The sequence below is a fragment of the Euleptes europaea genome, chromosome 15, assembly GCF_029931775.1.
Source record: "Euleptes europaea isolate rEulEur1 chromosome 15, rEulEur1.hap1, whole genome shotgun sequence".
Classification (NCBI taxonomy): domain Eukaryota; kingdom Metazoa; phylum Chordata; class Lepidosauria; order Squamata; family Sphaerodactylidae; genus Euleptes; species Euleptes europaea.
Genome location: NC_079326.1, coordinates 12,728,345 through 12,748,677, shown reverse-complemented (window position 1 = coordinate 12,748,677; position 20,333 = coordinate 12,728,345). Strand labels below are relative to the sequence as shown.

General features: G+C 41.2%; 1 protein-coding gene across 1 annotated transcript; it reads left to right on the top strand.

Annotated features, from left to right (window-relative positions):
• Positions 1–397: 397 nt before the first annotated feature.
• On the top strand, positions 398–20,079 carry CCDC14 (coiled-coil domain containing 14). Its single transcript, XM_056861154.1, has 13 exons — positions 398–430; positions 4,330–4,385; positions 4,815–4,890; positions 6,819–6,891; positions 6,977–7,117; positions 7,913–8,155; positions 8,262–8,356; positions 9,681–10,257; positions 12,128–12,269; positions 14,019–14,098; positions 16,431–16,649; positions 16,738–16,870; positions 19,128–20,079. Exons 1-13 carry the CDS (start codon positions 398–400, stop codon positions 20,077–20,079), a joined length of 2,820 nt encoding a protein of 939 aa, XP_056717132.1.
• The last annotated feature ends 254 nt before the right edge of the window (positions 20,080–20,333 follow it).

Here is a 20,333-nt window from a genome sequence, read left to right as displayed (position 1 = left end):
TATGAATTAATTAGTTATATAGAATAGAGAAATATTGTTTATATCATATAATTATCTTAATGAATGATGGAAACGACTGTAATAGGAAAGAAGCGCATCCCGCCTCCGCCGTAGGACCTCCGCGGCGGCAACAACACCCACCTGCGGCCGCCCGCCGGGGATGAATCACTCGCAAGCCCCACCTCCGCCGTCGCCATTGGCTGACCTCCGGGGCGCTTTCCACCAATAGGCGCCTCCTCTAGGCCCGTTTCCTTCCCGTCGCTCCGTTCCCGCTTGGGTTGGCGCCGGCGGTTCAAAACAGACAGACGGGTCTGGTGGGCGGGGCTTGCGTGAGACCCCGCCCTGAGAGCGGCCGTTGGGGAGCTTCGCTCGCGATCCAGAGAGACGTTGGGCGCTGATGGCGAAGACGCTGACCCTGAGGCGCCACAAGGTAACACGCGCGCCGAGAGACTGCGGGAGTCTGGGGGATGGAGCGAGGCTTTCTTTTAAAAACGGAAGATAATTCACAGTGGGTCGCCGTGTTAGTCTGTCTGCAGCAGTAGAAAAGGGCCAGATCCCAGGAGCACCTGAAAGACGAACAAGAATGTTTTCTGGCAGGGTGTGAGCTTTCGGGAGCCACAGCTCGCTTCTTCAAATACCAGTAGTAGAAAAGGGCAAGAGTCTGGTAGCACCTGAAAGCCTAACAAGAATATTTTCTGGTAGGGTGTGAGCTTTCGGGAGCCACAGCTCACTTCTTCAGAGAAAAGGGCCAGAGTCCAGTAGTGCCCTAAAGACTAACAAGAATGTTTTCTGGCAGGGTGTGAGCTTTCGGGAGCCACAGCTCACTTCTTCAGAGAAAAGGGCCAGAGTCCAGTAGCGCCCTAAAGACTAACAAGAATATTTTCTGGCAGGGTGTGAGCTTTCGGGAGCCACAGCTCACTTCTTCAGAGAAAAGGGCCAGAGTCCAGTAGTGCCCTAAAGACTAACAAGAATATTTTCTGGCAGGGTGTGAGCTTTCGGGAGCCACAGCTCACTTCTTCAGAGAAAAGGGCCAGAGTCCAGTAGCGCCCTAAAGACTAACAAGAATATTTTCTGGCAGGGTGTGAGCTTTCGGGAGCCACAGCTCGCTTCTTCAGAGAAAAGGGCCAGAGTCCAGTAGCGCCCTAAAGACTAACAAGAATATTTTCTGGCAGGGTGTGAGCTTTCGGGAGCCACAGCTCACTTCTTCAGAGAAAAGAGCCAAGAGTCCAGTAGCGCCTTAAAGACTAACAAGAATATTTTCTGGTAGGGTATGAGCTTTCGGGAGCCACAGCTCAAGCTGTGGCTCACGAAAGCTCATTACCCTACCAGAAAATAGTCTTTAAGGTGCTACTGGACTCTTGCCCTTTTTAAAAACGGAAGTAAGTAGAAAATTATGTAGCGAAATAGATCAACTTTGTAGGTCACTCTTTGGTAGGGGTTTCACCTCTAGTTTGGGAAATTCGTGGAGATCTGGGGGGACGGGAAGCGCTGGAGGGGATGTGATTCCGTAGAATCTACCCTGCGAAGTTGCTGTTTCCCCCAGGGGACTTGATCCCTAGAGTGGAGATCAGTTGTAATTCTGGGATGATTGCTTGAAGTCTGGTAACCCTGCCAAAAAATCATCACAAAGGCTTGGTCGTGTTCCTCACTCCTTGCCATTTAACTGCAAACGAAGAGAACTTTTGTAATCGAATCGAAATTTTGTTTATACTTGTCAACACAGGAAGTTAACAGAAAATGAAAGTTTAAAGCAGAGGGGGAGGGAGCTAACGAGAAACAATTTTGGGAAAATTTCCAATTTTGGGAAAGTAGGGAATCTAGTTTTCTGTTGACCCCTTTTCATCACAAACACACACTTACGTATACCTCACTTTCCTCCCCAGTGAGGACCCCAAAGCAGCTTAAATTGCTCCCCATTATTATTATATATATCGTTATATCTTTCCTTCATTGTAACCTCACAAAAGCCCTGAGTGTTAGACTGTGTGCAATTGGCTCAGAGTTATCCAGCAAGCTTCAGTGGAAGAGTGGGGATTCTGGGAGATCAATATAACCTCTCTTGGTCTGAAGTAACCATATAGTCATTTGCTACTGATATTTATTTAGTGTCATTAATATGCATAGAGCTCTGCTACTCCAGTGATGCCTGTTCTCTGTGCCTGGAGGCACAGACAGTCATTTTCAGAAGTTGAAAGTGGTATGACAGAGATGGCATTACCCTGCTGAACATCATCTCTTTTGACTCACCATCACCTTTCATCTAGCAGGCTATATAGATTTTTGAGATATTACACAGACCTGGTTACCAGAGATGAAAGAGGGATGGGACTTTTTTACCATGTTGAAAGTGTCTCTTCTGCTATGTTAAAAGTCTGAAATAGCGGGGTGGATCCAACCATCCTTTTTTTCAGGTGATTATTCCTCTGAATTGTGTGAGAGTGTCCATGTATGTTTTACTGATTTGTGAACAAGGTAGTGGGGGGGATAAAACAATGATTAAATCTAATAAGCCAAATAAAAAACTCAGGTTCTGAATTTACCTGGTTACTTTTGGCTGCACAGGTTAAATAAGCCATAGTTCTTATTTGCCTCCTCTCACATAGCAGAAAGGGCAATATAATCACTAGTCTGATATGGAACTAACAGATAGTGGAGGTGACACTAAAGAGAGCGATGGTGAAACTGAGTTGCCCCAGTGGCCTGCCTGGGTGAGGGTGATATTCTGTGGCAATGTACGAGTGGACAACCTTGGCCACAGTGTATCATGCACAAGTCTTTGGGTGTACTAAAACTAGCACGTGACCAGTTTTCAGTGTATTTGGTTTTTTTTCCCTTAAATGTATACAATGCAAGGGAAGCACATGATATATTTTTATCAGTCATATTCCAATAAAAGTGACTTCCATATAAAGCTCTGAATTGGTTAGAACGTTTAAGCCACACTTTATTTTTCTCTAATCAAATGTTTCAGTTCAAGTGTCTGTTGCTTTGAGGGACATAAAATTAACACGGGATACTTTTAAAATTCTGTTTGTTAAATAAACCCAAATAAATGTGTTAAATCTCACCGTGCTCTATTTTGGTTACTGGAAATTTTCTTCATATTTTTCTGGAAAACCCACATTTTTAGCAAACATAGCTGCATACATGAATAGAGGATGGGAGAACATGAGTACAAAAGACTGTGAAATGCAGTCTGTGATATAGTGCTTTCAGGTCATGGCATTTTGTTTCCTGTGTGTGATATGGGTGCACATTTTCAATCTGATGAGGTGTGTTCTCATCTGTGAAAGCTTATGCAGTAATGTTTCTCTTAATCTTTAAGATGCAACAAGACTTTCCTAGTTTGCCCAGTAATTACAGTTTTGCTCATGGAAAGCATGGGCCCTTATTTGCAAGTCCCTCAGCGCACAGGCATAGAATTGCAGCCTCAGCCTTCAAGGAAGTGATCTTGCTCTTCACCCTTGTGTAGTAGGTATAACAGGGAAATCTGTCTATTTAAGCCAGGGAATAATCCAGTTGCAAACCAATGGGCTGGATTCTCTGCCCCCAGCAGCTGCCTATGAAGCCTTTTAAAGGCAATGCTGAGGTTTGGGACCATGTGAATGAAAAGGCATGTGTATGGGAGGCTGCACTGAGGAGGAGAATTAGGTAAAATGGCCCATCCTGCCTTTTCTGTCAGCATTGTTTCTGAGCCTCCATTGAGGAAAGAGGCGAAGAGGAGCAGTTTCACTCCCTGTACCTCCTTCCAGTGCATCCATCCATGTTGTATGGCTGTTATCCATGCAGGTTTCCTAACACTTGGCATCATCTTTTCGAGGCTCACAGAGGGCTAGGGGAGGGAGGGATTCTGCTTCTGCTAGCTTCTTATACTGGTACTGCACAGAATCCAGACTAGTATGTTTTAATTGTTGTAGCCAGTTCGTTGGCAAGCTTTGTTCAAGAAATAGATGGATTTCAAACTAGTGAACTTGACCTGAGTCAACAATTGAAAGCTTTTTTTTTTTTAAAGAAAAGTTTAAATAATTGGTTTAAATCAATTCACCGTGGATCAGGGGCTGCTAATGCCTAGCTCAAGATCTGAAGGCATTTTATATTGTTCCAGAGGAGTGTGGTCATGCTTTGTGCTGTTGAAATAGGCTGATGTTTGGGGCCAGTCTTACCTGGGCCTTTTAAAATAATGATTAAAAATACATGTCGACATGCCCTAGATTTTTCATGTACAAGACAGTGTATTTTCAAAATAAATCTGTCTGATTCTTGGTAAGAGAGTTGTTTGCTGTATTATAGTTATGCTGTAAAACTGACACAAATTTGTGCAATCAACAGGTTCTGTCTTCTGGAAGGCTGACAGGAACAACTAAAATAACATGCAATAAAAAACAGTAAGAATTTCTTCATGGTTACTTTTATGTCAGTGCAAGCTGTGAGCAGCTTATTGTTAATATTGCCCTGATGACATGTTGCAATGTTACTGGGCTTAACTTCCAAATTCTCCAAATTTTTCACCAGTAATAATGGGGATGCCCCAGGAAGGTGAACATTTCAATACAAGCTAATGAGCAAGAGTCGTGGCAACATCTTCCAGTTAGATCAAGTTTTGTTTCGAGTATCAAAATAAGTTTGGGAAAATAAGTTTGTTTGCATGAAGCACAGTCCGCTCCTTTTCAAAGGTAATCCTCTGTCCTTCAAAGGGATTGTTCTGGTGTAACTGGAGTTTTGGAGTTTCTGCCACTGTGTATTAAGGCATGCAAATAAGTTTTGCTGTGTATGTATAACAAACAAAGAGTTAAAATGCCATTTCTGTGTTTCAGGGTAGCTCTAAGAAAAACAACCCATTCTGATGTAGAATCTGGCTACTCTCTCTATTCCACAGAATCTGAGGATCAGGTAATAAGATTCAACAAAATGCTGTTGCATTGAACTGACCTTTAAAATACAATTTTTAAAAAAAATTATGATTAAATGAATATTGTTCATGAAGGATATTAGATGTTTGTATCTTACTGTGATGACAGCTTGGAGGAGGTGGATAAGTGCTGTATTACTTCTACTTTATTTCTTATGTTTTAGTTTCTGCACCATTTATTTAAGTTTAGTTCTGCATTAATCTCCAGAGACTTGGTTTATAACACTGGATTGGATCCTGCCACCTCATTCTGCTGTGTGCGGATACTCTTCCTCCAGTGCAAGAACCCTCTTCCAAGGAGGAGGGATCCATACTTAACTGAGCAGAATGGGAGGATCTAACCCAATATATTTAAATAGATAAAATGGCAAGATTAAAATGAGAACAATACAAATGGATGCAAGCACTTATTATTGAATTTTTGTTCTGCTTTTCCTTTAGAATGTCCAGAGTGACATGGCTCCTAACAAGAGCGTGTTTATAGCGCATGAGTTTGGCAACATGTTTGCATTTCACATTTGCACTTTGTATTTTCAGACATACACTTAAAAACAGTGTGTGAACTAGCATGCTGCCTAGTCTGTGAACCAGCTGATTGAGATCAAATAATTAAAGCCCAACAGTGACTAAACTCTAGTGAGGAATGAGACATTAGCAGCTCAGCAGGGATAGAAAGCAGAGGCATCATACATCTTCTGCATACCAAGTAATGCTACACCCCTGCGTGGTGGTCAGATGTTTAGTTAGACAGGAGGAGGCACAAAATGCCAGGAGAAGGGTCTGGAGATAATGAACAGCCTCTGTTACCACTTTCAGAATCCTTCCCACCCAATAGGACTGCAACCCACTTGAATGGCTCTACGTGCACCACAGGTCCTGCAGCTGTGTTATTATGACCTCATGGGAATAGGTCCCAATTTGTCCTATCAATCTCCATGCAAAGATTGTTGACCATCACATAGTGACGAATAATATGCAGCCCTGAAAAACAACATCGCAAGTAACAATGGCATGGCTTCAGTGGAGTCTGTCTGTGGGTTTTTTTCCCCATGTCCTAATGATGACTGAGCCCCGTAGCACACAGTGGTAAGTTGCAGTACTGCAGTCCAAGCTCTGCTCACGACCTGAGTTCGATCCTGACGGAAGTTGGTTTCAGGTAGCCGGCTCCAGGTTGCCTCAGCCTTCCATCCTTCTGAGGTCGGTAAAATGAGTACCCAGCCTGCTGGGGGTAAAGGGAAGATGACTGGGGAAGGCACTGGCAAACCACTCCAAAAACAAAGTCTGCCTAGTAAACGTCGGGATGTGACGTCACCCCATGGTTCAGGAATGACCTGGTGCTTGCACAGGGAACCTTTACCTTTAATGATGACTGAAAGCAATTTCAGAAATTCTAATTACTGGCATACAAACCACGTGTATGTTCTACACTTGTAGGTGTACACTATAAATTCCCTAGAATTTGAGATGCTAAAGCTCTCTGCTTTGGTTTTGTGTCTCGCCTGGGTGGATTCTCTTCTAAATCTGAACATGCAAAGAAATCTGCAACAGAGATGAAACCAGGGATGGTTTGACCAAGACCTGCAGTAGTTCTGAGGCTAGAGTTTCTGCTTTGCCCAAATTCCCCACCCAACCTCCATCTGGACAGTGTAACTACCAAACATTCTGCTTGCTGGCACTTCTAAAATATGTGCAACGGATCTGTGCCCTAACTTTCCTTTAGTTTCCTCCTATCAAAATGATTGAAGTTCTGTGAAAGTTTGAATTCTGTTTGTGCATTCAGAAGTCCTTTGCTGGCATAATAGTAAAGCAGAGAAAAACTGTTCTTATTGTCATGAGGATCTAATAGAGTTCAACTCTATTTTCTGGTAAAGAAAACTGTCCATCTTATTTGTATCTTTTACCCAACTAGGTTGCAACTATTCATAATGGCCTTGATCGCTGTGCAGCATTGCTCAAGGACATCTTACAAAATGAGTCTGAACGTAAGCATTCTTTTGATTACTTGAGTTTTCATTTTGGGGACAGTTTATTTTGTTGGTAAGTGGCATTTGTTTCAAATGATTCTAGGAATGGAAACGGGGCATCAAAAGCCAGGGAAAGCAAGCGGTGTCAAAGCGACTTCCAGACCCTTACTCAGTAAAGTCAATGGTTCAAAGAAAAACGGTCCAAAGAAAACTACTCTTTCTACGTATGTGCATAAAGAAATTGGTAAGTGGTTGGCTTTTGCTTGTACAACTATTGTAACATTAACTCTGTATTTGTTATCATGAAATATCTAGTATCAACTACATAAAATTCCCAACAAAGTTAGAACGTAAGAAAGGCCCTGCTGGATCAGACCAAGGCCCATCAAGTCCAGCAGTCTGTTCACACAGTGGCCAACCAGGTGCTCCCAGGAAGCCACAAACAAGACGACTTCAGCAGCACCATACTACAATTCTCTACCTTTAATTCTAAAGCTCTGGTTTTGTTTACAAAAACCTTACTTAACTGCCAGTGCTTACCAGATGCCACATAAATTAGCAGATTGGATTTCCATCGAGGATATGTGTTCATCTATTGATGGTGAATATTGCGCCCCACTTGGAAAGGAGTGTGGTCGTGTGTCAATTTGCCATTTGAAACTATTGACAAGGTTGCCCCTCGTTGACCTCTTCCACCCATGAGATGAAACCCAGCTCCCTGGTTTACCCTGGAACTGGATGATCTGGAAATGGTTGGGAGACATCTAGAATGGTGCTGGCGGAGAACTCATACTGAATCTGACAGACTGTGCTATAGAGCTCATTGTGAGACCTATGAAGCGACGGTGGCAAAGAAAGGTTACTTCTCTATTATAGCATCAGCAGTTCACATTCATCCCAGTTCAAGGTCACTCAGCATTTTGCAGCAGAAGTGTGTATCAAAGCACTTCAGGGATAGCACTGCAAGAGCAAGATTCCACAAGGCTAGCATGCACCTGGTTTAATTAGAGTCAAACCATCTTCCTTTTGTTTTTCATAGTGCCTGTATCAAATAGGAAACCAGCCTCAGTTAGCAAAACTGACGATGAAAAAGACAGAACCCCTGTAGGCACTGAACAACCCCATGTCCAGACAATTCCAGTACCTTTCACTCAACATTCTCCTGTAATCCACCAGAAGTTGTGTGAGCATGTACAAACTCAAATGTCTCTGCTAAATATCCAACCTCCACAAAAGTCCATTGTTATTCCAGAAGTACCACTTCACACCATTCCTGAAAATGGTAAGTGAGAATGTCTTGCTTCAATTGGATTGTTATTCATTCTTTCGTTGCTTACTAAAGTTGACCTTAGTATTAACATTTGCTCTTTGCTATTAATTGGTGACAGGATGTCAGCCTGTTGCAGCATTCAACTGCCGTTTACCTACTTCCACGCCAGCTCTGTCCCCACAGCATACACCTAATCCATCAGTTGTGCAGTCTGTAAGTAACCTATGTCAGCCTTAAGTAAGCAGTTAAATTAGAACTGCCACATTTTATTCTTACATGTTGTTGATAGTGAAAATTTGACTTGCTTAAATTCTTCCTAACCACAGCTTTAAATGTGTGTTTTGGATATCTGTGCTCCAGTGCAGTTTAAGGGGCACTGAGTGTAGGTATAGATTGGTAGTCACAATTAAGCTTTCCATTTTATTTGGGGTTCTATAAGAGGGAGCATGAATTTAATTTTAGTTCCTTTATGATATGGTAACAAACTAAACAAGCTCTACCTCTCTGTACTAATGCAGTTTCTAAAAACCTTGTCATACCAGGGGTAATGATATAGGAAGATAAATGATGCTAGCTCTTGTTTAAGCTCACTAGGTGGTACTGAGCTCAAATCCAAGACAGATTGGAGTGAAACCTTTTGGTTCACCAGCTTTGTTCTCCCACCTACCAATCACAGTCATTGTACACCCATTTATTTTTATTCATCTTCTCCTGGGTTAGTGATGCAGGGTTTCCAGTATGCTGTTACGTCTTCATTAGTATGGAATTAGCTTTTCACCAGTGCTCCTAGATTTTCTCTTATTCCTGTGGGTGCGCACAATTACAAAACAATTTTGCCAGCCTGGAAAAGAAAGGAAGTTCTGGTTTATGAGAAGCATCAAGTTCACGTGCATGCGCATATTGCCCTTTGCTACTTTTGTCTGGTTTTTTAATCACTGGAAAATTGAAGGCAATCACTTATTGCATTTTTTTGTGCCATAAGAAATGCACAGAAGCAGCAAGAGGTGCAGAGCACAGTTACTATTATAACACCCAAAGCAGGGGTTAACAGAGTTTTTGTGGAAAATGCATTCCTCTTCCAAGTGGTCTACTTTTTTTTGCCAATTCAGGTACATTCGCTCAGCTATTGAATACCATCAAAATTTAGCTAGTAATATGGATGAGCTCTTGTGTTGGACGGCTATCAAAATGGCATGAGTCAAAGACAATAATTAATCATTTAGAGACAGAATGTACCAACTGCTGTACTAATGTAAAGTGTGTTAAAGTGAAAATCATTGGGCTGGATCCTAGGAACCACTTGCAGCAATTGACAAGGAATTGCCAGTTTCTCCCTTGTCATTACAACTACCACCACCCTGTGGTATTTTGACTATGAGGCTCACCTATCCCCCAGTAATAGCTTTTCAGTGATCAAGGGGGGATGCTAAGGTCTGTGAGTATAGTGGCAGGTCATTGGATCTGACCCATTGATTGCTTTCACTGTAACCTACTCACAAGTAAATCTGTTGAGGGTTTTTGTATTTGCTTGATACAGGGTGTTTCCACGGACAACTGCAGCCAGTGTGCACTGCAAATGGGATTTTCACCAGCAGGTTTTGGCGCTTCCACTTCTGATGCCCAAGTTCAGCCTGCTCCTACATGTTCTGCTCTGCCCCATGTACTTCAGACTGCTCCAAACAACCCCACAAGATCCACAGTCCTTGCAGTGCCTGGTAGCAGAGAGGCTGTGTCAGACCAAGGAATCCAAGACCGACAGCTACAAGAGGCAGACTTAATAAGATGCATTCAGGCACACCTGGCTCTGTTGCAGGCACGGGAAAAAGAAAACGAGTGTGGGAAGGCTAATGAAAAGTGCCAGGCTGTTGACCCGATACAAGCCCAATCCTCAAATTCCCAAGAAGAAACTGTTGAGGGACATCGTGAGGATACTCTGAGTGAAGAGGAGGACATGGATGGAGTTGACTTGGCACCGGTGAAAGATACGAGTTGTCAGACTAGCTTTGACCCAGCAGCTTTAAAGCCTCAACAAAAAACCTTGCAAGAAACAGCCCAAAAAATGAAAACGGTGAAATATTTTTTGAGAGAGCTGAAGGCCCTGCTCACAGACCACGGTAAACTTGGAGTTCTGTGGGGCAGTGGAAAAAGCTGTGCACACTTTTGTGCAGTGGTAATTCTATAGTGTTGACTAAATTGGGGACAAATGTGGCGACATAGCTTGTCTTCTTTTCTGCCAAAGCTACATATTTCAGTGTTTGCCTGAAATCTCAAAATTACTGTCTCTGTGAATAACAGTAGAGTGGGCATAATACATTGGGATCATCTACACAATCCTTGTGGGCATAAGATAGGCCCAGTATTCACATTCTAAGTGTGTTTGTTTTTCAATTTTATTTTTAAAAATACAGAATAAAACTTTAAAAATAGCAATATGAAATTAACTTTCCCTTTTCTGTGTTTTCTAACTGTTCCTGTTCTGAAATTTCTTGATATTGCAAGATTCACAATTTGGTGCTTTCCTGTTCTACCTCTAAAATAGGATCAGCATAAGAGGGAGAATAAGAAAGCAGCAAATTGTTTATCGTGCAATATCAAGAAATTTCTGAAGACACATGAATAGTTTCAAGATTATGTCCCAAATCAAGCCATAGTTCTGGAGAAATCTGTAGTATGTAATGGGATTGAATCAAAGACCTCTTTAAAGCCGTTGAGGATGGCAAGCAGGTGATGAACCAGTACTAAGTATACTCCAAGAAGTCCATGGCAAATGTATTGAATTTTCTACTTGAGGGTTGGTTTTATTTGATCGACTACTTGATGGTATGCCAATAAAGGTATTGAAATTTGAAATTTCTACTTGCCCCAAGTAAATTAAATGATTAAATGAATGACAAGATTAGTCCTTGTAATGTAGATATTGATCACATCTTATTACATGAAGAAAACCTCATGGCTAAACATATTTTATTGCTCCAGTACTCTTGTGAAGTTTGTAAGTACTGTCTACCCTGGGCTACGTAAAAGCAAGTAGGCTTAGGTGCAATTATATCCATTTCATTTCCACAAACTTTGGTTTTAAGTAAATGAGCATAGGTGCCAGATTTACATTTTGGCATGCTGGGGCTCAGCTAATGAGGTTATTGATAGTTTGTTGCTAGGGTTACTAACAGGCCTGGAGAAAAATGTCCTGTCCTTCAATAGAGGCTTAATGTGTGAAATAAGCAGATGAAATTTCTTCATAGCACTGAGGTAAATAACTCCTGGTAAAGAACATCCCATTAAGCCTCTATTAAAGCAGCAGGACATTTTTCTTCAGCCCTGTTGGCAGCCCTGTCTTTAACAGCATTTAAGTTTTATGCATTTGAGAATTTTCATAAGATTCTAAATTTGTATTCTCTCATTTTAAGTCTCATGCTGGAACTGCAAGGGTTGTAAATGAAATCTGTTCCTTGTCTTCAAATCCTAAATGTTAAAACAATGGTTTTAAAACCTTTTGTATTGTGGAATATGGAGGAAGTCGCTATAGTTCTTTCTTGTTCCTTAGAACACTTGACTGCACCCTTGTTGTCCTTTCTAGAAAGATTGCTTTAGGCTTGGTTTAGTTACACATGTGGCAGACTCCTGTGGGAGACCCCTGAGGAGGTAGAATGAACGGTAATATCGCATAATGTAAGTGGTGAGCGGCAGCATTTTTAAATGCTTTCCTACACTTCAAAAGAGCTTCCTGCAAATGGAAACTAACACAGTAGAGAGTCTGTTGGACCAGAACCTTTTCCTTTGCTGGGCTAGCTTTTACTTACAATGAGTTTGTTTTATATAGGGGAAACATTCAGAAATGGCATTCCTCGCCTATACTATGAAGTGGTACTGGCCATTCTACCACCGCCTTCTGTTGCATGAACAGGCCCCTTTTTAATCTGCTACAATAACACTCTCGCTGTACTTTGTCAGTTACATGTAATTATATCTTTTTCTTTTGTGTAGACGATTCAGAAATCTTGAGGCTGCTAGGTGAAGTGGAAGACTGTATATCTCTCTTGCCTGCAGCTGTTGACAGTTCAAATGTGCAAGCTGAAATAGCACTTGCTCTTCAGCCTCTCAGAAGTGAAAATGCCCAGTTGCGCAGGTCAGTACCGTGAATGGAAAAGAGCAGCTCCTTTGAGGATAGGGGTTCAGTTTTTAACAGTTCTAAAAGGGTGATCATCCAATTGAAGCAAAGAAACTTGCATCAGGTGGTAAAATTTATAATCCTGTGTTTTTCAGGACTAAATATGTAACAACTGTAAATGAAATCATTTACTTTTGCCTTGCCAGCCTGCAAAGTGGAAACTCAATGTATTTTGTCTTAGTTTTTTGTATTTTTTTTTAAACTTTGTTTTATGAAATGTGGATCTAAAATAAATCCAGTGACCATTTCACTCTAACCAAAAGAGAGTTCAGTACGCTGAGAGTTGTTAGCACAATTTTACCTAGTTATGAACTCACTGGCCAGATGGCATTTTGCCTGCCATATGGACCAAGTCTATGGAGGTTAATTATTAAGAGTATACCAAGATAATATGATCAGTGTTCATTCATAGGTATGGCATAACCAAGTAAAATCATTGTTGTTCGAATGACACAGAGCTGATTCTTTCTGTTGACTTTGATCAGATCAGTATTGATAGCATCCATCTGACCAGAAGTTGTTTACAGCAAGTGGGTGATGTGGCACTTTCAAGTTCAAATTTATTAATATGGTCGACTGACCAATCACATGGCAACACATCAAAATTTCCAGACTCAATAATTTTGCACCGCAGAAGCACAGGCTGCCCATTCATATAAAGGTGTAAGATCAATAAAAACAACCCCTGGTTAAAATTCTCATCTTAAAATTGTAAAATATTCTAACAATCATTCTCTAATAAAGCTCTGCATATTTTAATAGCAACAGCGCAGAACTTGGCAGTTTGGAGCATGAGCTGAGGGTCTTCTCCTAATAGAGCTTCTTTGCCAAAAGCTCAACCAACTCTTCAGGGAATTTACCAAGTAGGGGGGAAATAAGCTTTGATCTAACTTCGTGGTAGAATCGGCAACATATCAGTGCATGTTCGATGGTTTCAATGTCCCCTGTTCCACACAGATATAACCTCTCTGATCTAGGGATCTTATATTTCCCTTCTAAAACAGCTGATGGTAGGGCCTGGCATCTGGCAAGGCCTTCCTATAATTAATAGGCTCAAGATGATAAAAATGAGCCACAGGTGAGACTAAGTATCTAGATTTATCAGGTACTAGGGAAAATGGTGATTTTCCAAGGTCTGTCTGGCGTTCAATGTCTTTCACCCTTTGCTTCAAGAAACTTGATGCTCGGTCTACGCCCATGGCTAACAGGGTAGGTGAAGAAAGACCCAGGCAGGCCATTTTATTAAGGACAGTCTTTGGCCATGTTGACTGGAACTTATCCTGTAGAAGCAGGGGTAGTAGTCCTTGAGGGATAAGATTTAATTTGAGCCAAAGAATAATGGAAGCAGTACAAACCCTTGCCTCCACCCTCACCAGTCCTGCCTCCAGTCTTGCAGTAGTGTTTGATATGCAACGAGGAAAATGGAGGGCTGCTCTCAAGAATTTAGATTGAACCCTCTCCAGTGGGACAAAAGGGTGATGTGGCACTTTGTATTTCAGTCAGGATTGTTTACATGAGGTTGGAACATAATCATTGCTATGCATGCACAAGAGCATAAAGAGTTGTCCTGGGATGGTCGAAGAGAAAACAAAAAAAATCAGAGTCAAAAGTGAGGAGGAGGAAAGTTTTTCAGCTTTTTTCTTAATTACCATTAATTCTGGATATGCATTTAAGAATTATTTTCTTCTTTTCTGAATTCATATGTAGGCGACTAAGGATTTTGAACCAGCAGCTCAAAGAACAAAAGAGAGCAGGAAAAGAATGCAGTCTGGATAGCAACATTGAGTGTAAGTGTGAAGCGAGACTCAAATATATTTATTTTTTAAATGTTTTGATCCCACCTTCTCTAATTGGATCCAAACATTTAAAAGGACATTTGAGGAGTCAATGTTTTGAGCTAGTTACTGAGCTTCAACAGTGGAAACGGTGCCTTTTCTGTCTTTAAAGACTTTAAAGCTTATTTTGAATACACAAAGTAACTTATCGTGTTCATACAATCACAATGATGCCATGAGGTACATTATTGTTAATCATGTTAAGTGGTTGGAAGACCCAATTCTTGTAGGTGATGAATTGCCCTACACTTACCTGGGAAAGTCTACAGTGGAATGTGAAATTTGAACCACAGTTTCAATCTCCATAAGTGTGGGCTGTGCTGGTATGAATTGTACTCTGTGCTACCAGTTCTACAATTATATCCATGAATGTAGCTTCTTCTCCCTGTGCAGGACACTCTTAATTTGGGTGCTTTGTAAAGGTGCTAGGCATTCTTCATTACAGATTTTGTAAAGGTTCAATTGCCTAACTTGTATCCTATATTGTCCTATATCCTATAACTTGTATGCCTATATTGTCATCATGCCTTATGTATGATATCTGTGGTGCATTTTGGTGCCTGGAGCATAGAAATTGGAATGGCTAGCTTCCTCTGTGAGGCTGTGCTTGGGGTCGCTGTCTGCCTTCCACCGTCCTTACATGTAGAATCAAGACTGAATAGTCTTTGATGCCCAAATTTGGGCACTTGAACAAATTACGATTTGTTCAGACACAAATAAAGATTCTAAACCGCTGTTTAATCTTGTATTTATGCTCATGGGAATTTTAAGCCAATACATGTTTATTAATGCACCCAAACCAAGGATTTCCAGATTCATGTTACAAATGTGATTTGTTTCTGAGGCTTCAGTGCAGCCTTGCCCCGTCATGCTGAAAGTAAAGAATTGGCTGCTGCTTTTTACCACAGCTGTTCCCATCTCCTAATACTTAACGTCACATGAAGTAACACCAGTGTAGCATATAACATGCAAATAAGTCCTTATGATGGAATTTAAGTTTTAGCTTCTCTGTGGAGATTTATTGCAAAATTTCTCTCACCCTTTGAACTCCCTAAAACAAATAAGACCATCTCCACAATTGCAGCTGTTTGCTAATCAAGCCCTGAGGTATGCAAGCCATAGCTACTAAGTATTTTATTTGTCCAAATCAGCATCTTGGATTGGATGTAGAAGGAATTGGGTAGGCTCTGTAACGAATGTAGAATAGCTGCTCTATGCCCCTTAAGGAGGCGTGATTGCTAAACAGGTCAAGTATACCTTATCTGGACTGATCCAAAAACCAGGCCTTTTGAACCAGCGTGCAGGTATTACTCACAGGTCCTCAGCAATGCCATTGATGATTCAATGAACACAAAATTATTAAAAATATTGATTAAAGTTACATTCAGGCTATGTGTATATAGTATATATAAAACATACATGAATTCTGTATTTAGACTTGGGTACCATCCCCAAAGTATTTCATTATATAAATGCAAAAATTCCAAAATATTCCAAAATATTGAAAGATACAAAATATTGATAAAGAATATTCAACCTGTATTATGTGACCTGGCTAAAATGAAGAGGAAAAGAGTTGGTTTTTATAGCCTGTTTTTCTCTACCTTGAAGAAGTCCAAAAGCAGCTTACAATCACCTTCCCTTACTCTCCTCACAACAGACACCTTGTGAGGTAGGTGGGGCTGAGAAAGTGTCAGGACCTTGGCCTGTTCTAGCTTCCCAGGGAATTCTACAGTGTTTGTGCTTTCAGTTTAGCCAGGCCAAACACCTGGGGTGTGTTGAGTCTTCAGCCTTGAGAATCCTTATCTTCGGGTTGCCTGGCAACGCCGGGCTGGTATCCCAGAAGAAGTGTTTTAAGTCAAGTAACTTCCCTTGAAAAGTATTGCCTGCTTTGCTATAAGTTGTCATGTCTTCAGTCTATGCCTGCTAATCTTTGGATAAAGCGTTTTTACTTCAGACCACACCTGTCTGAGTGAGTCCTTTGCAAAGACCTAGAGGTGGTCACCTGATCTTGACAGAAAATTCAGAGAGAACTGTGACTAGCCCAAGGTCACCCTGCAGGCTTTACGTGTAGGAATGGGGAATCAAACCCAGTTCCCCAGATTAAGAGTCCACTGCTCCTAACCACTACACCACGCTGGTGGCCTTAAGTGGCAATGCTGTGTTGATTGTGTTGCAATAATCAGTACTAGATTTTAGCAAGGGTATTGTACCATTTCTTTCTGTACCATGGAGCTGAACTGGTCTTTTAAACTAAGATTTTGTTGGTTTGTTTGTTCCAAAGTCATCTCCCTTCGGTCCTTGAACAGGACACTTCAGAATCAATTGAACGAATCTGTGAAAAGCATTGAGTCACTGCAAAATAAAAATGAAGAACTAATTAAAATCCTAGAAAGCCAAAGACAAGAAGAAAAAATATTGACCAGAATAATCCATGAGCGAGAACAAGAACTGCTTGAAAAGAAACAGCAGTATGATATTGAATCAACAAAGCTCAAAATGGGTACGTGCCCTGTGGCTGCAGCCTTTGTTTGAAGGTGCCTGTTAACGTAAAGGTTAAATGAGTTACGTTTTGCCAATCTATGTTTTAGAAGCAGACGAGATGCTGGCCAACATGAAGAGTTTCCAATATAAGGCAGAAGCAGCCGAGAAAGAGACCCAGATCTTGGGTATTACGTTGCGTCAGCGAGATGCAGAAGTGAACAGACTGCGTGAACTGACAAGGTAATGTTTCCCTTGCTCTAGCAGCAAGGAACATGTCGCTACAGTAGAAACCAATTTCTGCCCTGTTTTACTGTTTGGGGTAGGTGAGAGCAGTTTGCTCTTCAAATTTGGTTTCTGTAAGTAGTCAAAATGTTTTTGAAAAACTTGTAATTCAAATAATCTTGGCACTTGGTTGAAATAAGTACACTACTAGCACTTGAAACTTCATTCTGCCCTCAGCGGGTTATAAGATGGAACAAAGCAAACCCCAAGATGATGACCGTCATCCGCAGAAAGCTTTCTAATAATTCCTTTATAGGCACAGCAGGATACAAGATGTCAGAAAAGGATGAACTTCTTTATTGATTTGTACAATTTGTGGCTTGGGTCCCATGGACAAGTTTTGTGAGTGCTGGATAGTCACAATGCACCTCCTCTCCTTCTAGAACTTATCTTTGTGCAAGGACCCATTGAAAAACATTACTCTTGCCCAAATGGAAGTTTTAGTCTCTGATGCGGCATACACGTCTATCTAGGGCTCATGGAACTTGTTTATAGGATCTGAGCCATTGGTTTTGGAATATCCCTCTTCATTACAAGAACCCATTTTATTTAATACAAGAAGATGACACTTTAAATATAAGAAGCTGCATTAAAAAAGAGACAGTGGGAATACACAAGTGAAGATACTAGACACGTGCATCTCTGTGTTGTACTGTTGAACCAGACCTCTGGTTCAAATCTCTCCTTATTTCACTTTAAGTGCCTACAAAACACTGCCTATGAAATACTGTCATTGCTGTGTATAAACGTTTCTCCTGTGACTAGTGCTTAGCCAACAGAGGGTGGTAGAGATTCATATACTGAATTGAAAACTTTTCTGGAAAGCAGACATGAGCATTTGCAGTTGACTGGTTCTATGAATATCATTGAACTTGAGTTGCTCAGCTGATCAAGTCAGAGCTTTATCACATGTGGAAGAAGGTTTCTGTATAAGTAACCAAGAAGGGGGACCTATGTGCATTAGTGGGTGCAGCCTGCCCAGTTCTGCCTCTTATCTAACAGCTGTGCCTGCACCCCTTCAAAACTGTTAGCTATGGCCATCCTGTATTTGGCACAGGGACTGGATTCAGTTCAGCCCTGCTGCCTCTTCCCTGCCAAACAGCTGAACAGTGCCTGTTTGAGAGGATTCCACTAACTGTTTTGATGCAGTCCCTTGAGTGTCCTGGAGAAGAGGTGAAAAGCTTTTAATAATTTTTAAAACAATTCTAACCTAAGACACTTAAAAATTCCAGTCATATTGACAGGTGGTGCAAGGGTCCCTACGTTTATAAGGATACCTGGGGGAAGTTAACTTCTCTTTGCAAAGACCCACAGCACTGCTCTGTAGGATTCCCCCACCCCCCGAGAAGGCCATCCCTTTTGGGGGAGGCAGCTTTTGCCGATATTGTCCTCACATGCTGCACTTTAGTGTTTCCACTCAAACTGAATGGCAGCTTTTCACTTTAACTGTGAGAAAGCAGGGGTGACTGTTCAGGGGCATTGTTGTGGGGGAATAACCTTGTCCGTACCTCAGTTATTTTAAGGAATAGATGTTAATCCCTTCCTTAACAGTGTTGCCAATTGTAGTCAGCTTGCTTTGCCCCACAGAACCAGTGGGAACCATTGCCAGCCAAGTCCACCAGTATATTTACATAGTCCCATGCTAGGTGCAATTTCTACGGTTGCAGCCTTCTCTCTTGTGTACATATACATGTATCCCATACAAGGTATAAGTGAATATGTATTTATGCAAGAAAGAATTGTGCAACCATGTAGGCAAGGCCAGTAACATGGGTCTTTCATACCCTATTAGCATCCGCCTTACCAGTGACCCAGTCCTCTTTAGAGCAGCTGTCTTTAGACTTAAGGAGAGAGCTTAGTCATGCTGAAGTGTGATAAAGTGTTGGGAACAGGAAATTGATGGGTTTTCCCAATGGCTTCCCTGATAGCTTTATAAAAAGCTATGTTACTTCCAGAAAGTGGTTATTTGGTAAGCAATTTTATAGATATGTCTCTCATAATGACTTAAAACATTTTTAAAAAAATCATTTTTAGCCCTATTCCATTTCCTTTCCAGGTCAGCATATGTATGACTTAGTAGCATTGTTTACTGTGTGATGGTAAACAAACAGATGACTCAAAATTGTTTGTCCTCTATAAGAGCTTCAACCTAGCAATGTATGGATTCTGCCACGCTTGTATTAATAACAATACACTGTGTAATTTTACTTAACAGGGCTCTGCAGGGCAGTATGTCCAAACTTCTGTCAGACCTCACGATGGACACTAAACCAAAGCCAGGAAAGAGCCTGTCAAAAGCTCTCCTGGAAATTCATGAAAAACAGCTGCAGCCTGACATGTATCCTCTTAGTGCTTCCATAATAAGCTACCTCAAAAATGTAGAGACTAATCCTGTACAGGTAAACACAGAGCCCCTCTCAAAGGGGGAGATGAATGAGGCAGATCAGAAGAATGACCGGGCAGCTGAACACTCTCCTCAGAAGTCTCCTGTGGCACAAGCAGTACTGGCTCCAACAAACACGTTCACCTTTCTAAAGCCTGACTCTGAAGCAGCCAGTGACTTGAGCACTTTAGTAGGAGGAGACAAGCCAGATGAAACTATTTACATTCCCTTGACTAGCAGTCCATCAAGGAGATCGGCAGCTGGAAGATGCAGCAGGTCTGTGCAAGATCCCAAAAACATTGACCCTGACTTTGGATTGGCTGATTCTAAACAGCCAAGCAGGTTTGGGATGTTGGGTGAGGCAAAAGGTTTCGATAAATTCAGTGGTATCTGCACTCTAAAAAAGACTGTGGAAAATAAATCTGAAAGTATGGAGAGAACAGCCGAGCTGGAAGGCAGGAGGCCTCAAATGCAGCCAAAAGAAATAACAAATGGAGCTGCTAAAGAGATTTTGGACAATCCAGACAGACTTCAGCCTGATAAATTCTTTTATACTCCCATTTCACATTGCAAAGGAAATGTGCAGAAAAAAGGCACTGGAATTTCTGCTCCGGACTCAAGTTTTTCAACCTTTGATTGCTTGTCAAAAAAATCAGAATGGACTATATCGTCCTTTTCAACGTTCACTTCTCAGGATGAAGAGGACTTTAAAAATGGTCTTGCAGCCTTGGATGCTAACATAGCAAGACTTCAAGAGACATTGCAGAACAATTTGACCAAATGAGTCCTTTTCTTGCTATCAAAGGGATTTTAAAAAGTCTTTGCACTGTATATTTTATTAGTTGTCTTCTGAAGTGATACAAAATTCAGTTTTCTTATTGATAAAGGGCCACTTAACTTGTGGAAAAATGATCAAAATCAAGAGTAAACCTGATTTTGTATTTTGTAATTTAACCATTGTTTTTTTAAATAGACTTAATTTTGTGTAGTTTCACATTAAAGCTTTTGAAGATATGATAACATCTTGGGGTTTGTTTT